The sequence below is a fragment of the Sorex araneus genome, chromosome 1 (genome assembly GCF_027595985.1).
Source record: "Sorex araneus isolate mSorAra2 chromosome 1, mSorAra2.pri, whole genome shotgun sequence".
NCBI classification, from domain to species: Eukaryota; Metazoa; Chordata; class Mammalia; order Eulipotyphla; family Soricidae; genus Sorex; species Sorex araneus.
In genome coordinates, this window is record NC_073302.1 from 131,205,792 (window position 1) to 131,221,652 (window position 15,861).

Below are 15,861 nucleotides of genomic sequence, written 5' to 3' on the forward strand. Positions count from 1 at the left end.
TTGTTTATTTTCACTCATATTATTATAAACTTCTCACTCAGAAGCCAGTGGGAATAAGGTTTATTTTTAGGTACTCAAGAAGTTCTATAGACAGATGACTTCTAAATTTCACTTGGGATGGTATACCACTTAAACAGCTTTCCTCTTTTAATATTTAAGCTATTAAAGGTATTTGAATTTTAGCTTCTCATTTGTTTCCATGGTCCCTGAGAAAAAAAAGTCAAGATTATTATCTGTAAATGGAGCCAAGACCAATTATCACCAGTTTTTCTTTTCTTCACACTTTTAGTGACAAAAGGGCTTGGCTCAAAGATGTTCCAACTAATGATAGCAGGGATGTTAATTTTCATGTTTTTTCCCTTCCTAAGACAATAACATAACCTCCAGTAAAACTACAAGATACAGGTCTACAGCCAAATAGATATTTGGTAATTCTGACAAATAAGTGAGCCAAAAGGGTCCAGGAGATTAAAATAGCCTAGGATTTGTTCAACAGTATGCTATGATTCCTTTAAAGATAAGTTATCATAAGTATCAGTATCCTAATTTTTCTGGCAAAGCCCCTTTGATGCACTGGGAAGATACAAAATGCAGATTTCAATTTATAAGCAACTTTATAGTCAAGAAAGTTTATAACAACTAGAGTTTTAGACAACTACACACTTTTACTATACAATGTCAAGCTTTTAGGTCAAAAGGTTATGATTAAGTTTAATAATTTCCTGCCTTAATATATCTTGTAATAAAAGTCATATATTCAAAAGTATAATTTTAGGATGTACTTGCTAGCATTACTATTTCCTTAACTTAGCTTGCCTAAAAGTTTCTACGCAAGCCTATCTTTTGAGAATAAGCATTTGAAGTCCTATAACCACATTATTCTCCACTTTAACATCTTCTTGTCCTTCTATACCTGATCTTATTGCAGATCAAAGAAATCTAGTACAATAAAAAAGTTAATTCCCACCTGGATAGCACAAAGTTTTGGTAAGCATTGTTTTACCAAGGCAATGCAAGAAAGATGCAAGGTTTTAATATGTTTAATTTATCCAAGAAGTCAAATATGAAATTTCAGACCAGAAATGGTCAAATGGCTTAGCTCAAATTCCTTCTTATTTTGAACTAAGCAGTAAAACTAGAATATTCTGGCACTGATAAGGCAAGGACAATAAAAACAAGCTATTTCAGGGAAAATTCTCAGGAACTAGAGAGAATTTTTTAGTAGGTAACTCTCTCTCAAATTAGGTAATAAAAGGAGGCGATACAAAGAACAGAGACAAAACATATTTTGATATCTCTCACGCTAGCAAACTAGTAGTAATGATAAATATAAGTAATGATACTTTACCCTACTATATAGTGTCCTTCAGTAAACTACAGTCTAAATATTTATGTTTCCTCTCTCTCTTCTGACTTACTATAATATATATGTACATATATATATCCAAATCTATGTATTAATGTTATAAAAATGCTTTTAGGGGGCCAGAAAGATAGGAGTGGGCAGGGTACTTATCTTGCATGTAGCTAACCCTTGTCTGATCTCTGGCACCCCAAATGGTCCCCTCTAGTAACCTCAATAGTCATCCCTGATCACAGAATCTGGAGGAAGCCCTGAACACCACTAGGTATGGCCCAGAACACCCTTCAAAAAGGCTTTACTATTAGTAGCATACCAGTTATACTCGGATATATTTTTTTTTTCAGCAGGAAGCACTGATGTTTGTTCTATAGTTACAAGTGTCTTACAAACTTATAACTATGAGAAGAAAATGAGAATTTCTAGGGTGCTAACTTGAAATCCTTACAATAAAAGGATAGACGCAGATGTACTGAATTAATAAGTGAACCACTGTGTTGTACATGGATTCAACTAAGATTTGAAACTGGGCAACTCACTTGCATTGCATGGAGTCAGAGATGGCTCCATTTATGATTCCCTGAGCACTGCCAGGAGGGATCCCTGTTTACGGAGTCAAAATTAAGTCTTGAGTACAGCCTGATATGGCCGAAAAGTCAAAGATTTTTCTAAACTTATCTTTCCCATCCTTTACTTTCCTTTGTTGTGATGAAAGGAGATGAGGGTAGATCACACATTTTGGTTTCAATACTTTCCAGGGACTTCAAACATGGATTTGGTGCCAATAAACATTTTGGTTGGAGTGCATGATTTTAACTGTGATGTTTGCACACACTTAGGTGTAGTGAACTGGAGACCACCCATGGAGTGAAGGGTAATGCCAGGGATTAAAATTGTGTCCTCATGTTTGCAAGGCAAGTGCTTTACCACTGAGTCATATTCCGGGTTTTCTCAAATGCTATTTCTTTAAAAAGTCTGATCTGTTGTAGTTTTCATATCATGTTTTCATTCATGTCCAATATGACCATATCTAAGTGTAAATGGCTCTTAACTTATTTAATAGCATTAAAAAAAAGAGTCAATTGAAATTCTCTTCTCCTTTCTTTTAAGCATACACATAAAATCAACAAAGGGTATTCTCACTACTTGCCATTAAAATATTAACGTGTTATTGATGTGGTTTTTTTTTGTGACATATAAAAAACTTCTAAAATAGGCCGCCGAGATGTGATCTCAGGGGCTGCACGCGTGTGCGGCCTCTCCGCAGCTGCACGAGTGTGAATCCAGACCCAGCAAAACCTCTTATGGCATGGGCAACTCCTCGCAGAACGTCTCCAGCCTGAGAACTAAGCCTCGGCCCCATGCCCGCTCAGGAGGGGAAAGGTATTTCTCTCGTTCACCTCTTTCTCTCCGGGGATGAAGGGCGTGGTGTCCACCATATTATGACGACCACAGATGGGCTTTTCAAGCTTGCAATGATCCAATATCTGGAAGAAATCTCCCTGGACTTAGTTGTTAAAGTACAGAAATCCAAAACCGCACGGCCGCGCGACCACGCAACCTCAGTTTTCTTCACAATAGGTCTGATTCTAGTGGGGTACTCCTAACAATAATAGTGAGGTTTGTGTTGAAATATTGAATGTAACCAAAGTAAACAGAAAGTAAAGTGAAACTTATCAAGGAGGGGGTGGGGGGCGGGATGGGAGGTGTACTGTGTGGGTTTTTTTTTTTTTTGGTGGTGGTATATGGGCACTGGTGAAGGGATGGTTGTTTCAGCATTGTATAACTGAGACTTAAGCCTGAAAGCATTGTAATCTTCCACAAGGTGATTTAATAAAATAAAATTTTTATTAAAAAAAAACTTCTAAAATAACTTTCAAAATCTAAACTTTCAAAGCATATTCAATTCAAAGAACTTATTATTCTGTGGAATAGGTATAAATATAATTTGAAGAGACTACATTTTTTTCCTCTGCTTCATTAATTTTTTGTTGAACTATTCTGACTAGTAATTTTACCTTATTATACCAAGTAAATTCAACCCTGGAGAACAGACAGGTCAGAAGAATCATGCTCTTCTGGAACATTTTTAGAATCAGCGAAGTCAAATTAAGGCTACTAGGAATTTGTGAGTGTGTTGATGTATGTATGTCTGCAATGTATTTTATAATGCAAATTAAGGGAAATGTTTCTGAAATGCTACAAAGTAACATCACTGAGAGTAACTACAGAAATCCTTTATCTTATGAAAAATAGTGTTCTGACCCAGTTACCACTGCTCTGTGACCCAAGCAGTGTTCAGGCTCGTCATTTGTACACGAGAATAAAATAGCTCATTAAATCCCAAGTAATTATAAATCATATAAAATATTTTCAAATAATTTAAGTTTTTGAAACATGTTTCCATTTCAATTTCCCCTGTAATGTAGTTGTGAAACTCATATTGATAAGTGGTAGAAAATAATGTACTACAGGAATTTTGTAGTTGTTTTCATCTAATATGGAGTCATATAACAGAAGTGAATTTACTTAGTACAAATTTCTAGCATATTAAGAAGTGTTTAAATTTTTGGAATTAATTAAATCATATACTATTATTTCTTTTTTATTTTTGCTTTTTTTGGGTCACACCCAGCGATGCTCAGGGGTTACTCCTGGCTTTGCACTCAGGAATTACTCCTGGCGTGCTTGGGGGACCATATGGGATGCCGGGGATCGAACCCGGGTCGGCCGCATGCAAGGCAAAGGCCCTACCCACTGTGCTATCGCTCTGGCCCCAAATCATATACTATTATTTCTTGGAGTATAAGTGCGTGCACGTATACTTATACTTATGTGTACATAGTGGAAAAAAGGAAATATGGAGTATTGAGATACCTTTAGCTTGAAAAATCTTCTAAGATTATTTTTCCACTCCCACCTTCTACTATTTGTTCCTCACTCACATCCATTGATTTACTATGATTTTCATCACTATTGGGTCAAGACCAATATTGCCTCAGTAGAATATACAATTTGACAATCAGATTATCTAGCATTGATTCATTTTACAAGACTCAATTATACATTAGTGACATCTTATATATTTAATTGCTGCTTTATAATATACCATCCCTGCATTTTTTGTTTCTAACTAACATTATATAGCATAGGACTTGTGCCAGATAATGTTTTAAGTATGTAATCTCCTAAGTTAATGGGGCAGGAAAGGTTACTATCCTGATTTTACAGATTTGGAAACATGGGCTTAGCAAAGATCATTGACCTTTTTAAATGATAAACCTAAACTCAAGGTGTCCTTCCCGCACCTACACTCCTAGTAAGCATCCTCTCACCACATTTCAAAGGATTTCTCAACCAGTCACCGTCACTGTCACTGTCATAACTTCGCTCATCGATTTGTTTGAGCGGGCACCAGCAACATCTCTCATTGACAGACTTATTGTTACTGTTTTTTTGGCATATCCAATACATACGGGTAGCTTGCCAGGCTCTGCCGTGTGGGCTCCATACTCTCGGTAGCTTGCCGGGCTCTCCGAGAGGGGTGGAGGAATCAAACATGGGTCGGCCACATGAAAGGCGAATGCCCAACCACTGTGCTATTGCTCTAGACCCTTCTCAACCAGTCACTAACAATTAATATATTTTCCACTACTAATGAAAAGAGTTTTAGCTAGTTTTATCTATTATTTTACAAAACATAAAAAAGTCAGTAGTCTCCATTTCTTCTCAGAATACCAGGGTCTTTTCCCAGCAAATGTTCTCAATAACATCACTGTATCACTGTCATTTTGTTGCTCATCGATTTGCTCGAGTGGGCACCAGTAATGTCTCCATTTGTCCCTGTCACAGAATCTCAATAATAATATGGTAAAAATTAAAGTTTTACTTAAAATATAGCTCTAAATGGACACAGGGACATTTGAGATTCTAAAAATAGCCATTAAAGGAAGCAGGTTAAAAAAAAAAGATGTATGCCTATAAACCCTCTTCAATAGTTTACTAGATTGGTAAGTCTGTAAGGAGACTGTCATAAAAATCTCATTTATAGATTATAATCACAAGATCCTAATCATTAAAAATGTTGATTTGGGTCAGGCTTTTGTTTCTTTGAGCACAAAATGTGACTAGAACCTAGCCTGCTGATCCTGAACACTCTTCTACGTCATGCTGATTCCTAATCCTTTTATAGTTTTGTTCCTAAAGATAGACTTCGAAAATCGAATTTGCATTGTTATAATCTGGGAACAATTAAGCATTAAAATATGCTTATGAGCTTCAGATTTAACCTCTTAAATTACATGTGGTGAAAATTCAATAGGGGAGATTATTTGTATGGTTGTGTAGTCTTAGCAATAAGGACACTTATACTTAAAGGAAGGGTCTAAAGTTAAGGGTAAATAAAACCTGAATACTGAATTAAAGCACAAGTGGAAGGCCACATGGAAAAAGAGCAAGCTAGAGATGAAGTTGAAATGAGGACACAGTGAGAAACCAGCCATCTGTCCACCAACAATGATGAACATAAAGTAACCACAGGATGCCATTGCTTGCAAGTGAACCTGTTCTAGAGTGAATTCCCGAGATCAGAAACAGTTTGTCTGCAGCAACTTTTCAAACAAGATCTTAACATTGTTTTAAACTTGAATGTCAAACAATGAAACAGTGCCGGCATGTTGCTTATGCATATCTACTTTCTTCTGTATGATAAAAATGGGATCATAACCTTCAAAAAATGTTAATTGATTCCAAATGTATACTTAATGCCTCAAAAGATAACTCCCACTATTCCCACCAAAAGATGCTCTTAACTTCATCTTACCCCACTCTGGGCTGTTAGAGTACCACAGAAAAGAAGAAGGGAGAAGATAATGTTAAAAATAAAACTTTGAACCATGGTTCGCGCTACATTGAAGTGTGCATTCCCAGACTCATTTTCCCCTTATTTTCTGTCCTAGCCGCTACTAATACAAAAATAAATGATGATGGTCCTTAAAGAAAGTATCATAACAGAATAGTTTGCACAAGTTGTATGCCAAGAACGCAAAGTACTTTACTAATGTTAGCTCATTCATCACACCCAGCTGTGATGGAAGATGAACAGAACAGATCTGCTAAAGTAGGGCAAGAAGATCTCAGTCAGCAGTGCTGTGCAGAGGTTCTGAAAACCAAGCATGAGGCTTGAGAGAAAAAAGAGAGGAGCTGCAATGCAAATAACAAGAAATCTGGCTACTCTACTCATCTAGACTTACCAAAATACTAGGTCTAATGATCGATTCAAATTTATGACTTCTGTTAAGATCAAGAAAAAGAAACAGAGTAGACATTGAAATTTTAGGCTTAACACTTCTTTATATTTAAAGAGACCACTGATTGGAAGTCTGATAATTGATTTAATGATACAGAATATTTTTCAATTAAAAGCGGCTCCAAAGTTTGATTCAATATCATAAATATTTAGTTAATAAAAATGACGTATCAGGAACTCTATCAAGGGTAAAGATAAAATGAAAGAATACAATCTCTTATAAGTCTGTACTAGAAGATTGTTTTAGTCCCATAGGAACTGTGCTTTTTATACACATAATACATGGAGAAAAGTAGAGATCGAGAGAAAAATGAGGAAAGAGTACATTTACTATATTAAAGAGAAAGGTATTAAAGGTATATACCTAATGTATCTGAAGATGACCATTTTTGGATCACTGTCACTGTCACTGTCATCCTGTTGCTCATTGATTTGCTCGAGCGGGCATCAATAACATCTCCATTGTGAGACTTGTTGATACTGTTTTTGGCATATCGAATATGCCATGGGTAGCTTGTCAGGCTCTGCCGTATGGGCGAGATACTCTCGGTAGCTTGCCAGGCTCTCATCTTTTAAAAATCTAAAATACACTATCATCATGTACCTAAAATATACTTTGATTACCTCACTATAAACAGTCTTTGATTTATTTAGGTGGTCACATTCCAGATTTTTTTTTTTTTTTTGCTTTTTGGGTCACACCCAGCGATGCTCAGGGGTTACTCCTGGCTTTGCACTCAGGAATTACTCCTGGCGGTGCTTGGGGGACCATATGGGATGCTGGGGATTGAACCCGGGTCGGACGAGTGCAAGGCAAACGCCCTACCCGCTGTGCTATCACTCCGGCCCCACATTCCAGATTTTATCACTGACAAGGAATTGTGATGTACAATTCTGTCAATGATGGTTTTATGTATGCATTATTTGAGCACCACACCTACTACCCAAATACCAATTTCCCTCTTCTAACCTCTATTAATCTTTCCCTCACCCTCCAACTAACTCACAAATCACACGAATCACGAAATCCCGTTAATCATCGATTTCTCAAGCGGGCTCAGTAACCTCTCTATTTGTTCTTTCCCTGAGAAGTCTCTCTCTTCTCGGCCCTCCCATTGATGTCACACTGGGGGCTCTTTCCGGTCAGGGGAATGAGATCCAGCTTGTTACTGGCTTTAGCATATCAAAACACCATGGGAAGCTTGCAAGGCTGTCCCATGTGGGCAGGAAACTCTCAGACCATTGTCAGTTTCTCCCAGAGGGAAAAGTATGCTACAAGATATCTTCTGGGAGCTCACTTTTAAGTCTCTGGATGTTGGCCGTTGACCCATCAACACACACCTGGGTTCCTCTGCCGGTCGGTACCTTCATGCATGAGGCCCGTCTGAACATGTGGAGAGGGGCCTTGAGCATGGCTGTAGCTAGGTTCCGGTGGTCTTCGGCCGCCAAGAGCTCTGCTCGGGGTGGGGAGAGAAGCTGGAGCCCATCCCGTCCGAGGGGCCCCGGGGAAGACAGCCAGGCATTCGGGCAAGAGACTCTCTGCCAACGGTGGGAGAAAAAAATCAACCAAAAACAACTGTCTGTAAAAGTTTTTCTTCACTGACCATCGGGGTATGAGAAAGTGTAAACTTCTGCTAAACTCCATCTCTATTATAAAAGTTTATTCTTTCCTATACCTCTTTGAATCACTGAGAAAATCTTTTACAAAGGGTTTTTGTAGGATGGAATCTTTAGTCTAGATCCAATCTAGCTTCTCATTTTTCCCCCTAAGTGGTGGGAAAAACTTTACAGTGAAAAACAAAGAAACAAAACATGTGAATGTCACAGATTTAAGATAGGTCCAAGTGATTCTGAATCAACTATGATGTTTAAAAACATTTTCACTTTGCTTATAAATGATAGCATGGGGAATATATTGAATGAAATGAGTAAGAAGGAAAGGGATAGACATAGAATGATTGGATTCATTTGTGGGATATAAAAAAATGAGATCAATATCCAAGGATAGTAGAAACAGGGGTCAGGAGGACTGCCTCAAGTGCGGAGGGAGAAGGCAGTTGGGATAGAGAAGGGACAACCACAATAGATAGTTGGAAATGATCACTCTGGACAAGAACTGCGTGCTGAAAACTCCTAAAGGAACACGACTTTGTTGTTAACCATAATGCCCCAAAGGGAGACAGAGGCAGCGAGAGACAGAGAGAGAGACAGAGAGAGAGACAGAGAGAGAGACAGAGAGAGAGAGAGAGAGAGAGAGAGAAGGAGAGAGAGACAGAGACAGAGACACAGAGACAAAGAGACAGAGACAGACAGAGACAGGGAGACAGAGAGACAGAATGAGAGAGACAGAGAGACAGTAAGACAGAGACAGGAAGACAGAGAGACAGAATGAGAGACAGAGAGACAGTAAGACAGAGACAGAGTGAGACAGAGAGAGAGAAGAAAAGTGTCTGGCATAGACACAGGCTGAGGGAGGGTAGTGGGAGGGAAACTGAGGACACTGGTGGTGGGAAATGTACACTAGTGGAGGGATGCATGTTGGAACACAGTATGACTGAAACCCAAGCACAATTAGCTTTGTAACTCTGTCTCATGGTGGTTCAATTTGAACACACATAAATAAATTATAATTAAAACAGTTTCACTCTTCAGTATCACCCCCATACTAGTATAAAACTCCAGTAGACTAATAGTGGATAACTATAGAAAAAAAAATAAAGAAAAACAAATGCTCACTGACAAGAAGTAGGTAGTGAAGACTAAAGATAAAAAAGGGACTATTTAAGAATCTGGATTAATATGACAACCTAGAACATACTGCTAGAACATTAAATAAAGCTTAATTCCTATACAAATAAACAAATCCTCACACTAAAACTCATTTATGTAAGTTCCTATAATTTGATATATCTTTTTTATTTTTTATTTTTTTGCTTTTTGGGTCACACCCGGCGATGCACAGGGGTCACTCCTGGCTCTGCACTCAGGAATCACTCCTGGCGGTGCTCAGGGGACCATATGGGATGCTGGGATTCGAACCCGGGTCGGCCGCGTACAAGGCAAACACCCTACCCGCTGTGCTATCGCTCCAGCCCCTAATTTGATATTTTTGATTTCATTTTAAAATTACAAAGGAAAGGACAGAAAGAGAGAGAGAGAGAGAGAGAGAGAGAGAGAGAGAGAGAATAGAGAGTAAAGCACTTGTCCTACACATGGCCAAGCTAAATTCAATCCACATATTGTCCTCAGAGCAGGCCAGAAGTGAATCCTGAGCATATATAGGTATAGCCCACCTGATCTGTCCCCTGAACCAAAAAATATCACAACAAAAAATAACTTCTTAAAAATTAAGCACTGAAAGATGATATGGAAATAAGCCTTGTATATGATGGATGAATAGAGGATGATGTGTTTTAGTCACACAATGAAATATTGTTGAGCCTTAAGTATTAAAGAACTTCTGATTTATACAATAATAAGCATGATAAATCTGGACGACACTATATTAGTAAAATAAGCCAGTCAGAAGAAGATCAGTTCTTTATGATTTCACTTATGTGAGGCATCCGGAATAGTCAGAAATCATAAAGAAAATAAAATAGTGATTTCCAGAAGCAGGGAGGAAGGAAGGAATTGCTGTTTCATGGATAGAGACTTATAGTTTAACAAATGGAAAGGATTCATGAAGTGCTAATAATAATAGAATATTATGACTGCATTTGACATTAATAATTTGTATTTTTATAAGTGGTTAAGATTCTTTGTGTTTGTGCATCCTGTCCCAATAAAAACAATTAAGTCTTACAAATACATGATAACTTTTCAGTACCTGTGTTGCAACCCATAATGCCCAAAAGGAGAGAGAGGATGAAGGAAAATGCCTGCAATAGAGGAAGGCTGGAAGGCAATGGGCTGAGGTTGGCAGGAAGGAAACTGGGGACATTGGTGGTGGGAAATACACACGGCTGAAGGAATGGGTATTGGAACATGCCATGACTAAAACCCAATGATAAACAGCTCTGTAACTATGTATCTCATGTTGATTCAATAAAAATAAATTAATGAATTAAAAGAAAATCTTACAAATTCATATAAATACAAAAATTATATTATACTAATATAAAGAAAGCAAATGTAGGTATATTAGTTTCTAACAAAATTTATCAAGATGATAAGACTTGTCATGGATAAAGATGCTCATCATATAGTGACAAATGTGTCAAAACCTCAAGTACATGTAACAATACTAAATATGTATGTAACAAACAATGGAATGTGAAAATCTGAGAAAAATGGATACAATTGCCAAGAGAAACAAATTAATTATTATAACCCCATCCTTAATTATTATTTAATCATTGACTGGCTGAAAATCAACAAGCATTTAGTTGATTTAAATAGCACTATCAATATGTTATATATAATTGACAGAGATATGCCACTCAATAATAGTAGAATACATATTATACTAAAGTTCATATTAAAGATTCACCGGTAAGCAGAGCCATAAACTGCAACTAAACATATATGTAATAATGAGAAGCATACAAAATAAGTTCCCTAGAAATTTTGTAATAAAGTTAGAAATTGACAATAGAAATACAGTTGGAAAATTCATCACTTTAAATAGCATATGTTTTAAAAAAATCACAAAGTAAATTAAAAATTAAAAATCAGTTCAAATCAAAGATCAAAGTATGAGTCAAATTTGTGGGAGGCAAGAAGAACAATACTAAGAGAGAAAATTATGCCAAGTAGCATTAAATACATACAGTAGGAATAATTCAGATATTAAATGACTTAATATATGCTCCTAGCTTTGCAGCCTAGGAAAATATGAGCAATTTAAAAGTAAAGTTAGAAGGACAAAAAATAATGACAATTATAGTGGTAATCAACATAATTAAAAACAGAAGACAATGGAGGGAATAAATTTAAAACAATATCTAGCACTATATAAAATATTTAAATATTTATTCTTAGCAAAGTTAATATAATATAGAAGGAAAAACCATTCAAAACTCTATGGTTGTGTTTTTGGTCACACTTTGAGGTATTCAGGGCTTACTCCTGGCTCGCTGCTCAAGGATCACACTTGGTAGAGTACAGGGAGTGTAAAACATATGTTGTGCTGGGGATGAAAACTGAATCAGCTGCATGCAGGGCAATCTTTCTGCCTGCTGGACTATCTCTCCAGGCCTTCCTGCATAAATTTAAAAACATTCTCGACGTGGCAGACTAACTAAAGAGTGATATCTCGGTTCTGACCAGATAGGACTTCGGGGTGAGAAAAATTAGGGCATCATTGATGTGAGAAAAATTTATTTCATATCAGGTTTAAGCTCCAGCTATTTGTTTAGAAGTTAAGAGGATGAAATATTATTCAAGTCATATGAACCATTCACATGTCACTGTACATGAACTTAACATGCAACACAGAAATGTGAAAAACGCATCATTTTGACTACAGAATTCAAATACTAATCTATCTATATTCAAAAGCAGCAAATCTCTATTCTGCTAACGCTGTAATTCTTATCAAGATACATATCCCAAACAGCTTTGACTTTGTTTCAGTTGCATTTTCATTTTTACTAACCTCCAAAGTAAGATCCATCTGTCAGTTTCATTTCTTTACTGGATTTTGTGATGACACCAGCAACACCATGTTGGATGAAATACATTTTTTTACCCACAGCTCCTTCTCGTATGATATAATCTCCAGGCTGGAACACTTCAAATCTCAACTTGCTCAGCATGGCAGTCACAAAATTAGGGTCTGCATTAGCGAAAAGAGGCATCGTTGCCACTAGTTTGCGACAGTTGAAGTTGACTATTTCCTGAAGATGGAAAGAATAAACAAAGATTATGAAAGAAATTAATCATAGCAGGGAGAAACATTTACTGAGATAAAGATAATATAGCAATATGTCTTAAATTACTATTTAAATTCATAAGCAAAATACATCAATTATAATCAATTCTATTCAAAGCCCAGGATGATTGTTTATTTTTGTGTTGAAATTTTGTATTCCCAGAACCTAGTGTATTAAATACATGGCAAAAGTTTTAATAATTGCTTTTATTTGTTCTTTTTTGTCACAGGGTCACATTAGTGGTGCTCAGATCTTGCTGACAGCTCTGTGCTTAGGTTTCATCCCTCGTGTGGTTTTGGAGACCATTTTTGGTGACAGGGATTAAACTTGGCTTGGCTGTGTTCAAGACAAAAGCTTGACCCATTGTACTAGCTCTCTAGACCAATATTTGATGAATGTTAATAAATATATAAAAATATCAAATTTTGCAAATCTTATTTGTTAACAGTCTTAACAAAAATTAGTATTTTGGTCACTTTACTTTAAATTTTATAAACTAAGGAAATCATTGTTCTTTCTATTAGCTTACATTATGGCTTCTACTCTCCACTGTGAACAATTTCACTTGCATCTACTTATTGAAACTCTGGAATATCTGGCTTGCTGCCAGGTAAAGGAATTTTTATACTTTAAAAAAAATGTTATTATCATCAAAGGACAACAATGAAAAATGTCCAGAAAGATGAAAGAAGACTCCAATCCTATTATAACACCATGAATTTCATCTATTACTGTACTAGATGAGAAATTCATTTTCTTTGGAAGTTTTGGACCAGAGGTGGTCCCATTTTTCTTTTCCTGAATTGCATGTTCTATTACTGGGCTCAGGCAAGTTCTAAACTAAAAGATCTACACATGTTTCTTTTAATTCTAGAAGTTGGAGTCCAAGATTGACCTTGATATTATTCTTCTGGACCCAAATAGAAATGTACAGTCAACCCATTTTTTTAACATAAAAGTTTACTAGCAATAGCAGGGGGACCATAATAGGAATAACAACAGCAATTAAAATTTTCTGAAATTTATTTTCCAATGAGACACAAAAGAAGATGGTTGGACCTGAATTTGTTTCTAACTTAAAAGAAAATGGAAAAAAAAACCTAAAATTGTCTCTACTAAAAGGTAAGAAATAGGAAAAATGATAGGGAGTTAAATAGACTTTGAGCTCTGAATTCTCTACTTTGGGGAACATGTTATATAAATGTCTGGATTTCTAGACAGGGAAAGTTTTTCCAGTTTACTTTCATAGAATGACCTGTATTATCCTGGGATATGTATTAAAAAATTCAGTTGATACAAAAGGGTACAAAAATCTGAGGCCCATTATTAAAAAAGATGTTTTCTCTCCACAACCCCGACACTATCTTGTAAGTTTAGCAAAGAATCTGAAATACTGGATATTCTGACAATTATAAAATATATAAAACTCAGCAGAAAGAGCCTAAAGTTAACACAGCAACTGAAAAATAAAAAAGATTTGCTACTTGCTACTTGGTGTAGCATCATCCAAGTCTGAATAGATCACCACTGATGCCACAGGTTTCTGTAGAGAAATTTGTGACCAATTTAACAGTTCTATTAGTTGTAAAGGGATGGGAATCTACAGTTCTGTTAAAAGTCTGTAATAAATATGTATTTTATATATAAATGATGGAAGAAATAAAAAAAGAAAAAAGACAGCTTATATCAGCATGAAAAAAGGAATTCTTGATCCTTGGTTTTATTCATAATAGAAGTGGTTATTAAACAATACTTTCTCAAGAAACTAGCTTGAGAATAAGTCGTCTGTCTATAAAAAATGTGTTTAACAAATATTTCTACCCCTTTCATTCCACATGAATACAGAAAAGCAGCAGCACTAACAAAGTATTGTGTCATTGAAATTATTAGACTGCTGTTTGAGTTAATGATTTCACATGTAGATGATATAGGTGAATGTTATATAGAAAATCAAGTACAGGGTTGCAGAGAAAACAAGTTCTCAAACAATGAAAAGATAGTACTTTATGTATGTTCTTTATTTGAACTATACAACTTTACTCATCATTTTTCTGTCACATTTTACTTAAACATAATTGGAATATATTTTATAATATAAACTGTAGTTCATATGAATAACTCCTCTTCTATAATTCATTGAATATTCCGGTATACCCATTATAACATCCGTGAGTACAATTTTGCTTATATAATTACCTGGTACTATTATTATTGCTTCACGGAATCCAATCACTCTCTCTCCATCTTTCTCTTTGTCCATCTATTCATCTCTCTCTTTCTCTCTCTCTCTCTCTCTCTCTCACCCCTCTCTCTCACACACACATTTAATCTCAAGTGAGTACTATATGATTGAAATATCTTATAGGAAAAGATGCAACGTAACAGATGTTTCTTTGCATCAAAAAGCACTCTCTTCTCTCTGTAATTGCTTGTTTTGAAGATATAGTTTTAAAGAACCACAAGAGTAGAAGCTGAGAAAAGCTTTAATAAGTTTCTCTCCATCAATCATGTTTCCTTATAGCATAGTTCCTTGGCAAGAGCAAGTTAATATCTCTCTATAAGAAAATAAAGAACTTTTAAACCTCCTTCTCTATTACAGTTCCTTATAATAAAATTTATCAAGTTGTTAATAAGTCTTAAATCAATTCGGATTCTTTATGATTGTTGTTACAATGAATTTTTTAAAAACCAGTATGTTTGGCCTAACTTAGAAATACTGTGTACAAAATAAAAGTATTATATATATATATACAATGTAATTAAAATAAATATAATTGAATTCTCACATCCTTTGGGAATCAAATAGATATCTTGACCTCAATGATGTCTTATTCAAAATTATAACTCTTACTCTAAGAATGTGAACAAAATACAATAACATTTTTAAGAGAATGTTGTAGTACCTTAAAGTCTGGAAGTCTGAACTAATAAAACAAAGAAAGAACAAAAATATCAAGAAAACACTATCACAATGATAAGTATTTCCAGAGCAAGCAAAGTAGGCAGTCCATTATAAAAGAGTTAATAATGAATCAGGTTGTAACAAGTTGAGCAAGAAAATAAAAATATATACAGCATTAGATCAATTTTAATGAATACTACCAATAGCCAAGAGCCCATACTTAGATTAAAATTCAGAAGTATGAGGAAAAAGGCAATCTCTTCAAATTACAAGTAACTAAGTATTTATCCATTAAAAACAGGGGCTTGACTTGCACCCATAGACCAGGCTTTGATGCTTGGCACTTCAATATGGTCTACCAAGGCAAATCTGCCAGGAGTGATCCCTGAGCACAGAGCCAGGATTAGTAACTCCT

General features: G+C 35.7%; 1 protein-coding gene across 2 annotated transcripts in view; it reads right to left on the minus strand.

Annotated features, from left to right (window-relative positions):
• The window catches only part of HCN1 (hyperpolarization activated cyclic nucleotide gated potassium channel 1), a 382,774-nt gene that overhangs the window by 48,875 nt on the left and 318,038 nt on the right, over positions 1-15,861 (minus strand). For both annotated transcript variants that reach the window (XM_004608418.3, XM_055132368.1), the window contains exon 6: positions 12,268-12,508. In XM_004608418.3, the coding sequence (XP_004608475.2) occupies positions 12,268-12,508 (241 nt within the window). The remainder of the gene's footprint in view (positions 1-12,267; positions 12,509-15,861) is intronic.